Source organism: Trachemys scripta, chromosome 12 (assembly GCF_013100865.1).
Source record: "Trachemys scripta elegans isolate TJP31775 chromosome 12, CAS_Tse_1.0, whole genome shotgun sequence".
NCBI classification, from domain to species: domain Eukaryota; kingdom Metazoa; phylum Chordata; order Testudines; family Emydidae; genus Trachemys; species Trachemys scripta.
Window position 1 is genome coordinate 18,038,617 of NC_048309.1, and position 19,418 is coordinate 18,058,034.

The window sequence follows — 19,418 nt, forward strand, 5'->3', positions numbered from 1 at the left end:
CATCAGACTGCAAAACAAAAGTTTAATTCTTGTGGGGCGCACTCTGCTAGCCTTCACTTTGGACAGAGAGGAGGAATCCGGAAGAGACTTGATTCCGGTAAGGCCTGAGACAACCCTGAGTCCTTTGATGCTAAGGAAAGGATTGGGCACCAACAAGCAGAGGGGCCTTTCTGTGGTGGCTTACAGTCAGGTTGTGCTGCTGTCATCCCTTTTTCTGCGAGGGCAGGATCTGGATGTAAACTTGGAACCATCTCTAGAATCTCTTGGGTTTTGAGCAGGGAAGAAGAATCTTGGAAAGCAGCAGTATCAAACAGATTGATGGGATTGCGAACAGCTCATGGTGCGGAATGGTAACACTGTGAGTTTGGGCTGCGTACGGAAAGGCAGTGTGTTGTATGGGACTTCGTGGCACTGGGGAGACTGTAGAAGAGGCAGTCAGCTCTGGGCACCTCAGCATCAGAAAGATATTGACAAACAAGGGAATTTAGGGACAAGAAATGGAAATGAAGAAGGGCCAGGTGGGATTGATTTGAGGGGAGAGGTTAAAAACTAAAATAGCTTGTCTGGGAGGAAAAGGTGAAGTTGAGAAAAAAGGTCAGTCTGAATGCTGGGAAAACTTTGAGTTCTGTCAAAACAGTCTCTGTGGGATGTAATGGGAGTTCAGTTGCCTGGGACCTTTAACGTAGACTGGACAAAGCCCAGGAACACATGCTGAAGGGAAAACGCTGTAGTGGCCTGCACAGGAATGACCTAGTACAGTGCAGCTCTTCCATTTCGACTGATCAGGGTTATTTTTTGAGCTTTTGCTGCCACCTGGTGACTCTCCTAGTAAAAACAATTTTTAAAAATGAACTATGTTCTCTCTAAACAATATCGCATATCTTCCTCCCCCTGCCTTCTCTGTGCCCATCTGCACTGTATCTGCCCTCACTCTCTCATGCTCCCAGTTACCCATCTGCCCATGAAAGTGCTAGTGAGATAACAGCTCTGAGGACAGCTGCAGCAAACACCAAACCTGGAAGATGGGCCAGTTAATTCCAAATGTCTGTCTGGCTGGTGTCTGAGGAAGGACCCTGGCTCAAGCAAGACCAAATTATAGCACACATTCTCTCTCCCTGTCTTCCAGAGTACAAGCCAAGCTATGTCCGGAATCGCTCTATTCGCTCTGTGTCCATTGAGCTGGATGGAGAGGTTTATAATTTGGGCTTAGAGGATGGCTATCAACCTGTCTTACCAAGGAATATCACCAAAAGACACAAGGCAGAGGGGGAGGCTGCAGGAGGAGAGGAGGATAAGGACATCGGAGAATACAGTGGCACGGGTGGCATTGCAGAGTATACGGCCTCTAATTTAATCAAAGTGACTCACAGGTGAGTGCATACAGTGTGTGACATTTGCCCTCGTCACCCATGGGGCAGGTTGAGAAAGAATAGGTGCATTTCTTTTGGCGAGCTAGTAATTTGGATGCTGATTCCTCACCTCTGACTTTCCAGCTTGGCAGAGTGCAACTGCTCCAGAAACCGTTTATTTGGAGGGGGTGGGGGGGAATCTGCCTGGGTTCAGCCAGGATCGCTGCAGAGTTCGGGCTCGGAGGTGGGAATTTTCCAAAACTCTCAGCCTAGCTCTGTTCCCATTAAAGTCAGTGATATAACTCACATTGATTTCAATGGGCGCTGAGTTAGACCTTTTGAAAATCCCATCCTGACTGTACATTTAAGTCCCTCTTTCTCCCTTCTCTGAAGTCCCCATCCTCACCCTCAGTAGCATTAGCTTTTCGCAATGGATGATTTGCCATCACACAGGGCATGGCATGTGGCTGCAAAGGGCTGCCCCATGCTCTAAGCCAGGGGTCTCAAACTCAAATGACCACGAGGGCCACATGAGGACTAGTGCATTGGCCCGAAGGCCGCATCACTGACACCCCCCCCCCGCTGCCCCTGACCCCACCCCCACTCCACCCCTTCCTTGAGGCCCCGCCCCTTCTCCATCTCCTACTCCAAGCGGTTTTAAGAAAATATATACACTCAGTAAAGCCCCCACACTGCACTGGGCTGCACCACCACTCCACCTCTGCTCTGCCTCTTCCAGGGGTGGCAAGTTTGTAGAAATTTTGGTAGTGCCCAGAACCTGCCCCCCCAAACTCCACCCCCACCTGCTTAAGGCTCTGGGAGCGAGTTTGGATGGGGGGAGGGGGCCTGGGGTGCAGGCTCTGGGATGGAGTTTGGGGATAGGAGGGGGTGCAGGGGTGAGGGCTATGGGGCTGGGGATGAGGGGTTTGGAGCATTGGAGTGGCTCAGGGCATTGGAGAGGCTCAGGACTAGGGCAGAAGGGCAGGGGAAGGGCAGTGCTGATTTTTCACATGTCCAGTAGAACTCGTAGTGATTCACCTGGTCTGTGCAAGGGGTTGGCTGTAACTGGGGCAAGGCCATAGTTCAGTGTAACTGCTTATTCCAAGAACGCACTTGGAGTTCTAGGGGAAGCAGCTGCCTCTCACACCTCCCTCTTGCCAATTCTGCCGGACTGAGGGGAGAGAAGCATTGTGAGGTGGAGCCTTGGAGGGTGAGGAGAGGGAATTCTCCAGGATGTGAAGACCCCATAACACTGCAGGGAAGCAAAAATTCTACTCCTGTGTGTGTAAACTCTAGAGTTATTTGCAGCTAAATTTGTGTTTGATTAGCTTAGTCACTGTCGTCTTATGAATTATCTGCAGACAGACCTCCTTTATCAATATGTTCGTTATTTTGAATTGTTCACTGATTAGCTCATGTAAACACGCTTCAGTTCCTGCTTTGAGGGCTAGCTCCTCCGCTGGTGTAAAGCGGCATGGCTCCATTGAAGGTAGTGGAGTTAAGGATCCCTCCCTGTGCGGTCATGAGTCAGAATGTGCTGTTTGTGCTGTGTGAGTGGCCTCCTGAATCAAATGGTATTGATCCCGCTACCTGATTAGGTGGCTCCCAAGTCCACACAAATAGCTGGTTGTGCAAACACTGCTGCAAACATACCTGCCTGAGGAGTCCCATCGCTTCCTTATCCACAAATGTACTTGTGAAAGCCGTGGCAGGGAGCTTTTTGTCAAATGACACTTAAAAATGGGACTTAGGTATTTTTGAAAAATTTATACTAGGAGCTTAGCAAATACCACAGATAGGTATTTTTTTAACAGTGACTTGAAATTCTAAATCTCATTAAAAGTCAGTGGGACTTAGAAGCCCAAATCACTCCTGAAAATGAGACTTAGACTCATAATCACTTAGGTGTGTTTGAATTTTACCCCATTGTAAAAGTTCCTTCCCTTAGAAGCCTAACATATTTCTGGGGAACCTCTCTTGTGTATGTCTCTCATAGATCACTTAGGGTATGTCTACACTACCCACCGGATTGGTGGGCAGCAATTGATCCAGCAGGGGTCGATTTATCATGTCTAGCCTATACACGATAAATCGACCCCCGAGTGCTCTCCCGTTGACTCCTGTACTCCACCAACGCAAGAGGCACAGGCGGAGTCAACGGGGGAGTGGCAGGAGTCGACTCACTGCGGTGAAGACACCGCGGTGAGTAGGTCTAAGTACATCAACTTCAGCTACGTTATTCACGTAGCTGAAGCTGTGTATCTTAGATCGATTCCTCCTCTTCTTCCCCCTCCCCCCCCCCGTAGACCCGGCCTTAGTTAAGTGTTAAAGGATTACTGCTTCTGAGCTTTTAGAATTAGTTAAACATGTTAGCTATATGCTTGATAAGTAACTTAGAAGTCTATGTAGCCCAGTCTAAGAGCAGCAATAGGAAATAGCCAGTATATGATAGTTTACAAAGATATTCAAAGTGATTGTTTATTACCCTCCAGTTAGTTTTCACATTGGCTGTGTGTTATTGTGATAAATTTGTAACAAATTCTCCCCCGCCCCTTAATACATTATTTTATATAGCTGAAGTGGTATCATTTGCTTTTTGGAGCTTTGGAACTCAGGCCTTGTCTAAACTACCGGAGTAATTCAACCGAAGTTACGCTACTCCCACTACGTGAATAATGCAGCTGGAGTCGATGTAGCTTAGGTTGACTTACTGCAGTGTCTACACCATGCTGTGTCAATGGAAGATGCTCGCCCGTTGACTTACCTTACTCCTCTCATTCCAATGGAGTACCTGAGTCCACAGGAGAGCGCTCTGTGGTAGATTTAGCGGGTCTTCATTAGACCCGCTAAATCGACTCCCGCTGAATCAATTGCAGCAGCCTTGATCCTAGTAGGTGTAGATTTGGCCTCAGAGTTATCAAAAGCAGATGTTTCTGTTGCTGGCTCCTCTGTGCAATGTAATAAACTTTTATTCTCCTGTGGACAGATGCTATATCCTGGAGAACGATACTGTTCAGTGTGACACAGATCTGTACAAGTCACTGCAGGCTTGGAAGGACCATAAACTTCATATTGACCATGAGGTTAGTGATCTTAACAGCTGTATGTATGTAATATGCTGCTTTATTTTATTATTTTTAACTTTTGCATTTGGGAATTGGATTAGTTTTTCCTTGGTTTGTGGAGATGAGGATTTGGAAGAGAAGTTGTCATATGAGGTCTCACTGTGGGCCTCTGCATTCAGGCCAGTGAATATTTAGCCAGTCATTGGGGCACAGGGAGACGTTGGGGAGAAAAAGCTGAAACCAAAAACATTGCAGAGAACAGGGGAAAGAGCTCTTGTAACCACTCAGCAGATCATATCTGGGAACGCTTTTACACTGCAAAGCTTGCACAGGTCATGGGAGATACTGAAGACCATATTAGCTTTGGTAGTACACTAAGGGGCAATCTTAAGTCAAGCTTCTTCAGTATCATCCTCTTGTTCCAGCTCTCTGTTTTTTTAACAAGCATGTGCAGTATGGAATGCGGAAGAAAATTGCCTCCTCTCATCTCTCTCCTGTCTCCTCTGTTTCTTGTATAGGGTCACAGGGCAGGATCCTTTGTGTACTCCTCTTGAGTTCTGGGTCCACCATCTGTACATCAGCCTGTCATGCTGCAACTGCTATTTAGTGGTGGTGGGGTAGTAACCTTTTGCTCCTGGATAATATGTTTGCATTGTCTCCCCATGTAACGAGCCAACGCGGGAGCCCTAGACCCATCTCTTGAGCACGAACTGCCAGCCAGAGTGAACAGTACCAACACACTAGCAACATTACTGCCGTCAATTACAGGGGAAGGAGCAGATGATGGTCTGGCACTTTGCTCCTTTCCCACAAATGCATACACCAGCGCAATCAAACTAACCACTGCCCTGCGCCCCATGCAGCCAGAGGTTTCAAATGATTGTCATGTAAAATGGTGGAGACCTGTCACTTCCTCTTGCAATCCTAAAAGGAGAGAAATCTGTTCCTGTTTCAAATTCACAATGGGCTATACCTCTCCTAAAGGCTTCAGTTTGACTTATTCCTTTTGCTAGGTAACATCCATCCTTTTGCAAATATGAATGATGGGAGGAAGTTGTATGCTAATCAGAACATAGTCATAACTTTCCCCTGCCAGAGCTCAGTATGGTGGTTCAGACCTGCCCTAAATAGGTCATTGTTGGTATTTTGGGAATAGAAAGACTGACTTCCCTATAGCTCCAAGCGCAGGTTTCCGTCCTAGGCAGCCAGAGGAAGGTTTGCTCCTGGGCTTTAGGGGGGAATAGTTTTGGTAATTTTGATCCTGGGGCAGAAGCCTAGAAAAGTATGTGCATGTGCATCAGAGGAGTCACTGCAGTATGCTTGGGGTAGGAGCAAGATAAGAGTGGGGGAAAGAAAATTATTTAATGAACATAGAATGGATGGGAGAAGGTAGGAACCCAACCAATTCATTCTGTGATTTTTGTTGTTAGATTGAAACACTGCAAAATAAAATAAAAAACTTAAGGGAGGTCAGAGGTCATCTAAAGAAGAAGCGACCAGAGGAGTGTGACTGTAACAAGATAAGGTATCTCCACACATACATTAAAGTAGCAAGTTGTAATATGCAACTGTGGCTGATATGAGTCTTGGCAGGCAGGATAAGAACCTGTTTTACCAGAATTAATGCTGATGATGCTAACAGATTGTGTCCTTTTAACAGAAAAGCAGTACCGTGAGTATGTTCCACCTGCTGGTGTCCTGAGAGAGCTGGGCTGCAGCAGAGGAGCTCTTAATCCAGTGCCCAGTTTAGCTGAGGCTTCCCTCCCACCTTCCTGTTACACATGAATGATTATGAATCTGAAATAATCAAAGTGATACTGAGAGAAGCGCATTTTAAAGCTGGTCACTAGAGCAAAAGATGGGGACATTTTTTACAAAGTGATGGGTCTTTCCTCTGGCCTCCTCCTGTTCCTCTATTCCAACAGTTGTAGTGTTTGACTGGGAATGTCCTGCTTGTAATTACTCAGTTCCGCACTGTAAGAGAAGTAGCAGAACTTGGGCATTTCTGTTTCTCATTAATTAATTCAGGACTAATCAATGCCATTTAAAATGATGGACAAGGTCAAGCTTCTAACTAGCTTTTAAGCTGCCCCTGTGGTCTAGTGTTGGTGACCCAAGGTCATGAGTAAGGCTCTGTGTTTGTCGTGGAAGTCACAGATTTCGTGACTTCTGCAGTGCCTGGTGTGGCTGACCCCAGGGCCGCCCAAGCAGCTGCCCTGGGGACTGCCACACTGGCTGCTGCCAGAGCAGCTCTGCAGCCAGCCACTTGGATGGCCCTGGGGCCAGCCACACCAGTCACTGCTCTAGCTGGCCCCGGGGACCGCCTGAGCAGCGGCCAATGTGGCTGGCTCCAGGGACCGCCTGAGCAGCCGTCCCACGGGTGGCGGGAGCAGCCACAGCTCAGCAGCTCCCAGTAGCAATCCGGGGCGGCTGCAGCAATGCCTGGCCCTGGGCTCCCGCTTTCTCACCCCCACCCCATGGCGGCTGGAGCAGCCACTGGCCTCCCGGGGCTTCCTTCCCTGCACGGCAGTCGGAGCAGCGGTGGGGGGAGCAGCAGCAGGCCCCTGGGGCTCCACCTTACAGCTGTGGTTCCCCCCACCATACTGTGCCCCTCACACACACACACCCCGATTCAATCAGGGGTATTTATGGTACAAGTCATGGACAGGTCACAGGCCTGTGATTTTTTGTTTGTTTGTTTGTTTGTTGCCCGTACCTGTCCATGACTTTTACTAAAAATACCCATGATTAAATGTTAGCCTTAATCATGGGTTCAAATCCAGCTGATCAAATATAATTGTGCTCAGATGCAGTGGTGGTGGTGGTGGGGTCATATGAGAACAGAAATGATTCATTAAGCACATTGTTCTGACTTTAGACTTGCATTGCCAATGGGGAGCAGTGTCACTTTCTCTGCTTTCCATAAGTATACTGCACAAATGGAGTAATACAAAGGTCAGATGAGAGCAAATTGCTCCCCCTTCAGTTTAATCATAGGCATCGTAATCCATTTCCTCAGACACCAGCAGTAAAATGTCTAGCAACTGCTGGCTGGAAGAAATAGGCATTTTCCAGCTAGTAGGGAGCACCTGTAGCTGTACAGCCAGCACTGGTTTAAACGCACCCAAAATTTTCTTACTAACTGAATTCTAAGTGCAATAGTTTAATATCAAAACAGTGATTGTGCATCAGGGACTCTGCACACTTATCTTCTAATGTGCCCAAGAATTTCCAAAAGGATTGGAAGGCAGCATACACATTGCATAGGGAGAGCATTTAAGAGCTTCCTGAGGGCTTCGGGCAAACGCGCATAGCAGAGAATCTTGTAAAATCAGTTGTTAAAGTACTTGAATAAAATTTGCTTTCAAGCAAGCTGCTCAGCAAAGCAACTTAAGAGTGCCAGGAACAGCTGACAATTCGGCTACTATTGAGTCTGCCAATGAGCCAGGTGTCACCATGGGAATATCCGCCATAGATCTGCAGTGGTATTGTGTGTGCTCTACAGAGCAGATGGAGCAGGCCAGTATAGTTAGAGAAACCAGACAGCAATACCACCTTCCATTAATTAAAGTAGCTCGAAAAAGGGTTTTTCAACAGTTATTAAAAGAAAAAATACTGAGAGATGTGCCCTATAGAGGCCTTCGGGGGGGGAAAAGTTCTTGCTATTCTGATGAACAGGCATCTCTGCCCTCTGTGAGACGAGATGGGCAGGTATGACACATCCCCTATCTCGGTTGCTTCCACAGGCTGAGCTATTCAGAGTCCACCCTTCAGCTCTCTGGGTGCACATTACATGCTAACTAACAACTGTGAAGTGCACAGTCTGCCTAGTGTGTGTTAGGCGGTGACTCTGCAGTGCACTGGCCTGTAGCTGAAACTATACAACAAATGTAGCACAGTTTTTTAATATTCCCTGGGGTCGCCAAATAATATGTACAAGTGTGGCATAAAGTGGGAACCTATTTAATGCTGAATGAAGAACGAGATGTGTGTGTAATCTGATATATAATGGTGTAATTCTAAACGGTACAAACACTCCCTCCCAGATTATGTAATGTTTTCCAAAACGCAGTATGAGTCCATGAAAGCTTACATAGCCCTGTAAAATCACTGCTTTCAAAGGGTAACATTTGAAAAACTACTGTCAAGGACAGATTTTATTTTAACATTTACAATAACTTAAAACATTGAAGGATGAACTTGTTTATGTGGGGAATGTTTACACACCTCTGCTCTGCAAGCATTTACACAAGTGCATATGTGGTCCCACTGAAGTTAATGGGACTACCAATATGAGTCAAGTTTCACTTATGTAAAGCTACAATTCTGCAGTAAGAACATTTATTGATTAATGAATTAGGTACATACTTAGTGTGTGAGATGTAAGCTTGCAGAATCAGACTAGTTATTTGATAGTAATAGTTACCTTATGTTGATAATTAGCCTTTTTAAAGCTCTCTGTGGCACTCAGGTATATTCTAACCTTTTATTTGAGTTGCATTACTTTCTTTTTATTTGTTTGTTGAAGAGTCTATTAGAACCTGCACAAGTCTGACAGAATTCAGACTGCTACACTATTTAGATTAAATTGCAAAACTTTTTAAATTGGCTTCCGATTTGTAAGGCTGCTAATGGAGGGCATGACAATAGCCAATAGTGTTATAATTAACTGAGCTTTTATTCATTTTAAAAAATTGTTTAATTTTGTAATTTGTATATTAAAAAAAAATCAGAGACTACCTTGCAAAAACTTGAATAGCCCTAATTTTTATAACACAGGAGTTCCAAAAAGAGATCTAAACAGTAGACTAACTTGTTTATAACCCAACACACATTTGCCAGAATCCTGGTGAGTACATAGATATCCAGAATAAATTAGACACTGGTACAAGCCAAAATGTTAGTTGCAACACTACCTTTTATCTGTTTCCCAGGCACTTCTAGCCCATAACAATACAGCAAGCACCTACAAGTCAATTTATACTGATTTTTTTTTTAACTACAAGGGAGGGGAAAGATTATAGGCATCTGGCAACTCTCCTATTATCGAAATAAGTTCATAAAAATTTACATGAAGAAAATACTAAAACTGGAAATCTAATTGTTTTAGCTGTCAGATGTATAATTTTGGCTTTCATGTGCGCAGAAGAGGTAATGTTGAAACTGCAATATCTGAAATCACTTGCAGATGCATGTTGCAACACACCACAAGATGTCCCTGTCCTCCCATGATTTTGTGGAAGCAGCAGAAAATGCAGAAAAATGCTTAGCTGGGTAGATTCCAGTCCAGCTAGGTTGCAGATCATTAACCACACATTGCTAGTGAATAACTCAGCAGAAGAGGTGACATTTTCTATTTGAATGCAGTGTGCAAATTTGGTATAAACAGAAGCAATTGTCTTTTGGTGTTCTTGATTGTGAATGTATTTTTTTTTTTTTCCAGTTACCATTCCAAACACAAGGGCAAACTGAGGCAAAAAGGGTCTAGTCTCCATCCTTTCAAGTAAGTGCAGGCCTCCTTCTTTGAAAGAGAAATGCAAGATGCTCACCGGTTAAACTTTGATGAATACACACTAGCTAAGAACTAGCCAAACACACTAATACTGCGTATCTCCTGTATTTAAAAGACATTTGACATCTAAAGAAAGGGCAGTGAATATGAGAGTGGGGTTCTAGTGATTCAAGCATGGGACTAGGAGCTAGCAGAGTCTGAGATCTAATTCCTGCTCTGAAAAGGACTCTGAGACTTTAGGCCAGGCAATTAACCTCAGTGGCTGTTTCATCTTCAGTAAAATGGGGTAATAGAACCTACCTCCTTCGCTGAGCTGTGATAAGGGCTGAGTAGATCATGTCTCAACTGTTTTGAACAGGGCTGTAATTCCCAAGTATTGTCTCAGCAGGGCCTTTTGGAAGGAAGGCTGTTTCTTTAACAATATGAATGATTAATTTTCCTTCCCGTTTACGAAGTAAAGCCCATCAATTTTGTAAGCGACTTTCAAGTCCACCCCCACCCCTTTAAATAAATAAAAGAGTTGGGTCATGGTCCTAACTTTTCTTGTCTCTTGGCTGTAGGAAAGCCCTGCAGGAAAAGGACAAGTTGTGGCTGCTTAGAGAACAGAGGCGAAAGAAAAAGCTGCGCAAACTGCTGAAGAGAATAAAAAACAATGATACATGCAGCATGCCTGGCCTGACGTGCTTCACCCATGACAACCAGCACTGGCAGACTGCCCCCTTGTGGACATGTAAGGATCCCAGTGACTGAGCAATAACCAGGAAGCTGCAGGTCACTGCCTGGGACAGGATTCTGTCCACCAGGCAATGCCCTGCTCCCTCGCTGTTAGCATCAGTCCTATAGACAACACTTTATAGCATACGGTATATTGACCAAGGTCACAGGAATTTCCTCATAATATACAGCCGTGAATTTACAGTTGGTATTACCAATCCAACAGGATGGGGAAAAGCACACCACCTTTTTCTGAAAAAGGAGTTAAAAGTGGAGGCTAAAAATAACCTAATGTTTAAATCAAATGGGTGTTTTTTACCAAGATTTTCAGATAATGGAGTCAAGTTTTGCCCTAAGATATGCAGGAAAGACTGAGAGTTTACCAAGCCTCTAATATAATCTGGTGTTCTTTAAGTATTTGCCTTACATGAATAACTAATCCTTAGGAAACTGGCCAGTTTGTAGGTGCCTGGCACATGGGGATTTGCTCATTTCCATGGTTGGGGGAGAGGTGATCCATGGCCACTGGGAGGATTTGCTGGGTTGAGAATACAGGTGGGCCAATTATTTATTTTATTTTGTTTATTTATTGCAAATAGTGCATTTGCCAAAAATGCAGTTTCTGATTGAAGCTGCAAATTCAAGCTGAGCTCAGGAAATAATTTCTGCTGCAAAAAGGTCAACACTTTTTCATTTCAAAGAGACATTTAGTTTTGAAATGTAACTAGATTTAACGTGAAAACAAAAGCGTAAAAAAAAAAAAAAAAGGGTGGGGGGTAGAGATAAAAACCACAAAGCCAAAACAATCCATTTCATTTCAGCCAAAATGCGGGGCATTTTTGGTTTTTCATTTCACTGAGGGGAAAATAATTCCAGATTTTTCAGTTCAGACAATGATCTAATAAATAAAAAAAAAAAAATCAGTTATTCACCCAGGTCTCATTGACACTGCTCCCTATAAGAAGATCCTCTTCTTGGCAGATAGAAGGGCCCCTCTCAATGACTATAGTAAGGCAGGGAACATTGGAGCGGGCAGAGAGGAGCTGTGGGGGAACATTCACGTTCTACAGGTGGAAAAGGTAGGACAGAATAGAGCAGAGCATGTGAACACGTTTCAGATTGCTAGCTGTGCCCTCTGCCTAATTTTTGCATAGGGCAACAATATTCCTAAAGTGAGCCAGAAGGAATGCTAACTGAACACACATTTTAGAATAGTGTCTCACCAAGCTGCCATAGAATTTTGCTATAAGCTGGGGGACAGAGAAGGAGAAAGACCTGGTCAAGGACTATGAGCCACCAATATGATCCAGTTTTGAAAAAGCCTCATGCAATACTAGGATGCATCAGTTATTTTCAGTAGGGATAGGGAAGTGTTATTACCATTATACAAAGCACTGGTGAGATCTCATCTGGAATACTGTGTGCAGTTCTTGTCTCCCATGTTTAAGAAAGGTGAATTCAAACTGGAATAGGTACAGAGAAGGGCTACTAGGATGATCAAAGGAATGAGGAACCTACTTTATAAGAGGAGAGCTTGGCTTGTGTAGCCTAACCAAATGAAGGCTGAGGGGAGATATGATTGCTTTCTATAAATACATCCAAGGGATAAACACCAGGGATGGAGAAGAGTTATTTACAGTAAGAGTTAATGTTTGCACTAGAACAAATAGATATAAACTGACCAACAAGTTTAGGTTTGAAATTCGGTGAGTTTCTAACCATCGGAGGAGTGAAGTTCTGGAACAGCCTCCCAAGGAGAGCAGTGTGGGCAAAAAAACTAATTGGTTTCAAGACTAAGCTTGATAAGTTTATGGAGGGGATGGTATGATGAGGTTGCCTACAATGACATGTGGCTCGTCCATGACTGATAGCAAATATCTCCAATGCCTGGAGAAAGGACACTAGATGGGGAGGGCTCTGAGTTACTACAGTGAATTCTTTCCAGGTGTCTGGCTGGGGGGGGAGGGGGTGTCACCGAAATGTTCTGGGTCTAATTGATCACCATCATTGGGGTCGAGGGAATTTTCCCTTAAGTCAGATTGGCAGAGGCCCTGGGGTTTTTCACCTTTCTCTGTAGCATGTGGCACAGCTGGTTTGAACTAGAATAAATAACAAATTCTCTGAAACTTTGTCTTTAAATCATGATTTGAGGGTTTCAGTAACTAAGAGGTTAGGGGTCTATTACAGGAGTGGGTGGGTGAGGGTCTGTGGCCTGCAATGTGCAGGAGGTCAGACTAGATGATCATGATGGTCCCTTCTGACCTTAGTCTATGAGAATAGTGAAATGCATGCCTAACATTGGCTGAATTCTTCTTATGGTTTTAAGTATCTCAACCTTTCATTTGCAGTGGGTCCTTTCTGTGCCTGTACCAGTGCCAATAACAACACATACTGGTGTATGAGGACAATCAATGAGACACACAACTTCCTGTTTTGTGAATTTGCTACTGGCTTCCTGGAATATTTTGATCTCAATACTGACCCATATCAGGTACCTAAATACAGAGCAGAAATGGAAATACTAAAAACAGACTAGTAAACTCTCTTCCCCTTTCAATATCAAATTACTTCTTTTTAATTGCTAAATAAGTAGCTTTTCATCAACCAATGCACATTTGAAAGAAATCTTTGAAAGAAAAATATTGCACTTTCCTGGTTAAACGTGCAAGTGGCACTGAAGCAGACAATTGTTTTCTGGAGCAAGTAAAAATAGGGAGGTGCCTTCTTCCTGATTTAAGGGACTAGAGCTGGCTCTGCACTGACCATACTCTCTCACATCTGGTCACAGCTCAGAAATAGGGATGAAAGGCTTTGTCTTATGTCTAACACTAACAACCCATCCATTGTTAACAAGAACCTTTATTTATCCTTAGTTGATTAATGCAGTGAACACACTAGATAGAGACATTCTCAATCAACTGCACATCCAGCTCATGGAATTAAGAAGCTGCAAAGGATATAAACAGTGCAACCCAAGAACTAGGAACATGGATCTGGGTAAGAGCCCTTCTACTTACATCCTCCAAATCCTCAAGTGAAAAGGGTTTCCAGTATACTAATACTAATTTTACACAATTGCAAATGGATCGCTAATATTATGACAACTAGCCCAAAAAAATTAATATCCTGTTAATTGTGAACTGTCTAGGTTCATGGCTGTATGCATTGGAGTGTGTCTAAATTTCCTGTTCTCAGTGTTTAAAGACCTATCCAATTTCTGTGAATTACATATACATAGCTTTACATTTGCTCAATACACTAACTCTGTTTTGTTTACTTTCCTAACATATTAAGTAGTACATATTTGAGGGGAAAACTGAGCTAAAAGTACAATACTAAACTTAGAGAAGCTGAAGATCTCATGAATTGAACTCTCTTATAGAAATGTATAAAATCCCATGTATGTCTAGTACAGTCCTGCTTGTTTGGTTAGGATCCTCAGTGTAAGTCTTATATTACTTTACTCCCCTTTTGCCGAGACAATCTTTAAAAGAAACAAAACAGTTGTTCCCAGCCCCAACAGCACATGCTATGGTATCACAGATAATTTCCAGGTAGTTCTTTCCAACAAAATATTTTTCCATTGGAAAATGTTGATTATTCAAAATCTACATGCTCTGTGGCAGCCTGCCAGGTGGGCAACCCAGCTTGGGAGCTGTAGTGATGATGCGCTCCCAAACTTCCTGGCAGCTTACTTGTAGGGATGACACTATCCTGGGGATCTAGGGTTCCCCAAGAACTTCGTTTAGAATTTCATTTAGGAATATGCTAGTGTGTCTAAATGAAATATTGCAGATTTCTAGTTTTGGGAAGTTTTTTTGAGTATTCATCCCAAATCAGTATGAAGAACTTTCCAAAAACTCAAAAATTTTGGAGGAACTGGAAGTTAGTTTCCTGGCCAGCTGTAATAACAAGACACAATAGATTGGATAGCCATTTATCCTAGTGGGAGTTAGTGCTGGAGTCTTTTGTCTATTAGTTATCAAAAGAAAAGGTGCACCGCAGGGGTGCACTGCTAGAGAGGAAAAGGAAAGTGCAGTCTCCTGTATCATTCAGACTTTGCTCCCTCTCCTGCTACAATGAGCATGAGAGCCAATTAATGATACGCACAAAACTATTAGGAACTGGAAACCAACAAGGAGCCATCTGTGTAATGGTTTTGTCCCCACCATAGTGCTGGTAGCAAAAGCTTTTGAATCCATTTCAATTCACCCTCTTCCCTTGATTAGCAATCTTGTACTGGGCTACTGAGATGACTTTTCTTATTTAAATGACTTAATTATCTTTTCACCTTCTGTCTGATTTACTGAGAAAACTCAGAGGTCCCTACGACTGCATTTAAAGTAACAAATATATATATAGTAAAGACAAGTGTGTTTAATTCCGGCTTGTATTTTTCAATAAAAAATTCAGGTCTTGTTCCCTCTAGAACACACAAGATATCATATGAGTAAGCTAGTGAAATCTGAGCAGTTGAGAAGGAAAGGGTTTTTACACCTCACAGAGAAAGCAAATTTCATTATATTCTCTTTTATCTAATATGAAAATTGTTTAACATTCATGGGTGTAAAAGCCTACCAATAATGAAACAAGTGTTAACCAAAGCATTATCTAAGTCTGCTGCAGCAGTAGTTGTGAAAGGTTTCAACTGTCCAGTCACTGCTCTGAGGTATATATTTTGAAACCTAATAGACACTTTTTCAAAATATTTCTGCACTTACCAGCAATGCCATAACTAAAAATGTTTATCCTAAACTGCATCCCACTCCCCTGGTGTGGGGGATTAAAAATAGCACAGGGGCTTCTATATTGATTGTATCTGTGTATTTATATTAATAGATGTTTCTACTACATTTATTTAAATGAACCTGCCTGTGAATTACCAGGGTGCTGCAAAATCTAACTCTATGTTGATGTAGAGTAGAAAAGGCTTCGATTCTGGATAATGATAACACAGATCAGAGTACACACCACCTAATTTGAACTTGGTTATGTAACCCCAAAAGTGGCTTGTGAATTAAGGTTAATACAGGGTTTTCACACTGGGGGTCACGAGCTGTTAGCACCCTTGCCGAATCCTGCTTTGCCTTCACCATTTATAATAGTGTTAAATATAAAAAATTGTGTTTTTTAATGTATAAGGGGGGTTGCACTTAGAGGTTTGCTGTGTGGAAGGGGTTACTAGTATAAAAGTTTGAGAACCACTGGGGTTGTAGGTAGAAGGTTCTGAGACATCACAATTTTTTGCATTGTGCTGTACCCAATACCTTATTCTTGTGCAGGTATCAGTTGATAACTACTACTTTTTTTTTTTTTTTTTTTTAATTTAAGGGCTTAAGGATGGAAGCTACGAGCAGTTCAGGTACGTTTTAAAACAAGTTTAATTTTTATCAGGACTCACCTTCACACTAAGCTATGAGGAATCTGAGGTTGGGAAAGCAAAGGAGGGACTCACCTGTCTGTACCAGGGATACCTTTGATGCAAACTTTTCCTCCAGCCCCATTAATTTGAATTTCTGGGGTATTCCTATTTATTCATTGGCAGAGCATGTTCTAGTTCCTGTAATTCAGATTCAAGCTAAAATCTTTTCCCATCTTTCAGACCATAGTGCTGGTGGTTTTCTTGGTGATGGTTAACCTTTTTTTCTCCTTTTGCTGCTTGATAATTAGGCAGTTTCAGCGTCGAAGGTGGCCAGAAATGAAGAGACCTTCATCTTCCAAGTCGCTGTGAGTTGGGAGTTAGTTCATGAAAAGCATTAGCTTTGACTTAACATTTATTTTTCTCTCTCCTTTTAGCATGCAGCATCTATTCTCAGTTACTCTTTTAAAGTAGGGGAGCCTCACACTTAAAGATGGTACTGTAGTTCTGTTAATTGAGCACAATGCTGACAAACTAAGGGTTATTCTAAAATTGCTGCAGTGAAGGAAGTTAAACATTCAAACTGGCTACATTATTTTCTACTATGCGCCCTTGAAATGAAGGTATACAACTTTCACCAAAAATCTTCAGAATTCTGCCTCCTTTCAATTAATCTAGGGAACTAACTCAATATTTGCATTAAGAGAAAGGTGCTGTATGACCAACCCAAACCATTTAAAAGATATATACGTTAAAGCAAGCACCTTACATTACATTTAGAAAGAAATTAGAAGCCACTGCAGAGTACACCCGTAACACACTCCCAACAAGAAATGCTACTGAACAAGAGGGCAGCCCTATTCTGTACCAGCATGTTTCTAAATAATTTCAGCTTGTGGCCCCATAAAGCACATACAGTTTTTCAGTCTTGAGGTGACACAGATGTGGTTCACTGCTATAAACTCTGAATCACAGATAAGACTGCAACTTTTTTGCCAAATACAGATAGCTAAAATCCCTTATCCGTGGCTGCTTCTGGATGCCCCAAAGGCAGCTATGACTAGCAGAATTGCAAACATAAGCAAGTGAAGGCAGGCTAATTCCCTCAGTTGAAGGATCTGATTTTTTCCCCCCCTGATACTAGCATAATCTCAGTCTTGTTTAAATTAAGTCTCAGCAGCTCCCTCTCTTCAAGCCATAAACTCAGAATGGCCCTGGGCAGGCCTGTCAACCACACAAACTGGATCTGACAAAGCAGAGACATAGTGAGATTGTACAGGCTGCTGTGTCTGTAAGGGGCAAAAAATCCCACTATTTCCCCAGTGGTCTCGTGTACTATGAGCAGGAAGGGACAAGACTGAATTACCCAAACTATTCATGAAAAATAACTTGACTGCAAAATATGCTTCAATATATTCTGACATTCTGCTAGAGTCCTCTGTTTTCTTTTTGTTGAATGCATCTTTCTCTATTAATGCAATATTGTCACACCTGACCTTGCAGGGATGTGAAGATGATAAATCCATTAAAAAGTGTGAGGCACTCAGATAGTATGGCAGTGGGGGCCATATAAGGACGTTAGATCAGGTTAATTCATAACTCTACCCTTAATTTTGTGATTCTTTATTTCTGATGTAATTAACTTGCAATAAAAAAATGGTGACAATCAGCTTTAGAACTACATGGAGTAACAAGGGCTAAGAGTACTGCATTGAAGAATGTTTCAAACTTAAGCTTCTATTTATGGCAAATGATCAATATGACACTTTATTTTAGCTAACAATTTTTGGGGCCTCATTTTAAGAGGCTATTGCTTAGCTATACCATGTTCTTCACAAAAATGATTTTAGGTGGTCCATAGATAAGTAGATAACAGTACTGAGAAACAAACTTACATTTGCAAATACTTCACATACCAGCATATGAGAAGACACGTACACTAAAATATGTTTATTTTATTTAAAGAGGACAACTGTGGGAAGGATGGGAAGGCTAACCTCCTGCAACTGCTGGACCTCAATGAGGATACAAACGGGCCAGAACTTGAATCCTTGTACAGACTTAATGAAAATGTATATGATTTCAGAAAGAATTAAAATGTTAGCCTGGAGGACTGGATGAACTTTGAGGTTGAAGTAGATAGAATGTTTGCACTGTTGAGTGAATTAAATAGATAGTGAATTTGGGGGAACTACTGTCAGGAATATAGGTTCCTTTTTGAAGGCCACTGTTGCATCTGCTTTTGCTTTGGATTATATTTCACGAAGTCACCGCAGTTCAAGGAATTGATGGAAGAGAAAATGAGGCTAACCCCATGCATGGATTGACACCTCAAAGCACAGAGCACCCACAAAATTATTTCAGTGGGAACAAATTAAAAACCTCTCTGAGCTACCCCATCGAATGTCATTAGAACAGCTGCAAAGCGAAGTTTAAACAATGTGGAAATTTTTACTTTTGACTGGGGCAGATTAAATGAGGACAGTATTATTTAGTGATTCAGGAATTCAAGCCAGCAGCACTGAAGAAGCAGCAGCTAAAAATGCTCAACAGCACGATACTTCAAGTTTCCTCTAAGGATATCATTTTAGTTCACTGTCTCCATAGCCACCCTATTGCCAGCTGTAGGAAAAATAGAGAAAATCTTGAGTAACAAAAAAGCAGATTGCTGGAGTGGTTCTGTAAATATTCAATGTCTTGTTCAAAAGAAATTGTCAATAAAAAAGTGGAATGCCCAACTATCATTGCTCAAAATGGTACCTTGTTACTTAAACATTACATAATAAATTTCAGAATTTATCCATTTTTAAAAGCACTGCAAAATTTCAGTTAATGTATGTCTTGAATTTTACTGAAATCGGATTTGTATGAAGTCTTTTTATGTGGTAAAATTATATTGTATGTTCAAAATGAAAACAACTTGTTTGAGAAAGCACATGTTTGCTTAGTGGCATAATTTTTACATTTGTAAAAAGCAACAATCTTGGCCAATAAAAAAAGTCACAGCTCAGTGTACAGGAAACTAGAACTTCTGATTTAATGTCTATAATCTGCAGTATTAGGAAGGGGAATCCCCAATCATTTACTAAGTAATTTAAGTATCTCTGAATATTTTCATAAAGAAAAGGTTATTAAATACACTCCAAACAGGCTCTGCAAATGCATTAAAGGTTAATCATATACAAAACTTGAAATGGGGTGCTCACCATAATAGGTGTGTGTTGAGTATCCCGGGGGAAACTATCAGAAGGAAAAATATGAATTTGTTTAGTAATTCTTTTCTTCATTCTGACTACCCGAAAGAGACAGATTTTCAAAACAAATTTGCACCTCTGGTCCTCTAAACAGGTTTTAAATAAGCAAAGTACGGGGGCACTGTAACACCACACACAAATATTATGTGTCCCCAGCAAGTAATC

General features: G+C 42.2%; 1 protein-coding gene across 2 annotated transcripts in view; it reads left to right on the forward strand.

Annotated features, from left to right (window-relative positions):
- SULF2 (sulfatase 2) overlaps positions 1-18,740 on the forward strand; it is a 269,349-nt gene extending 250,609 nt beyond the window's left edge. For both annotated transcript variants that reach the window (XM_034786932.1, XM_034786933.1), the window contains 10 exons: positions 1,127-1,370; positions 4,336-4,432; positions 5,845-5,939; positions 9,858-9,917; positions 10,487-10,656; positions 12,989-13,131; positions 13,514-13,637; positions 15,972-16,002; positions 16,311-16,367; positions 17,965-18,740. In XM_034786932.1, coding sequence (XP_034642823.1) covers positions 1,127-1,370; positions 4,336-4,432; positions 5,845-5,939; positions 9,858-9,917; positions 10,487-10,656; positions 12,989-13,131; positions 13,514-13,637; positions 15,972-16,002; positions 16,311-16,367; positions 17,965-17,995 — 1,052 coding nt within the window. In that variant the 3' untranslated portion in view covers positions 17,996-18,740. The remainder of the gene's footprint in view (positions 1-1,126; positions 1,371-4,335; positions 4,433-5,844; positions 5,940-9,857; positions 9,918-10,486; positions 10,657-12,988; positions 13,132-13,513; positions 13,638-15,971; positions 16,003-16,310; positions 16,368-17,964) is intronic.
- Positions 18,741-19,418: the final 678 nt, after the last annotated feature.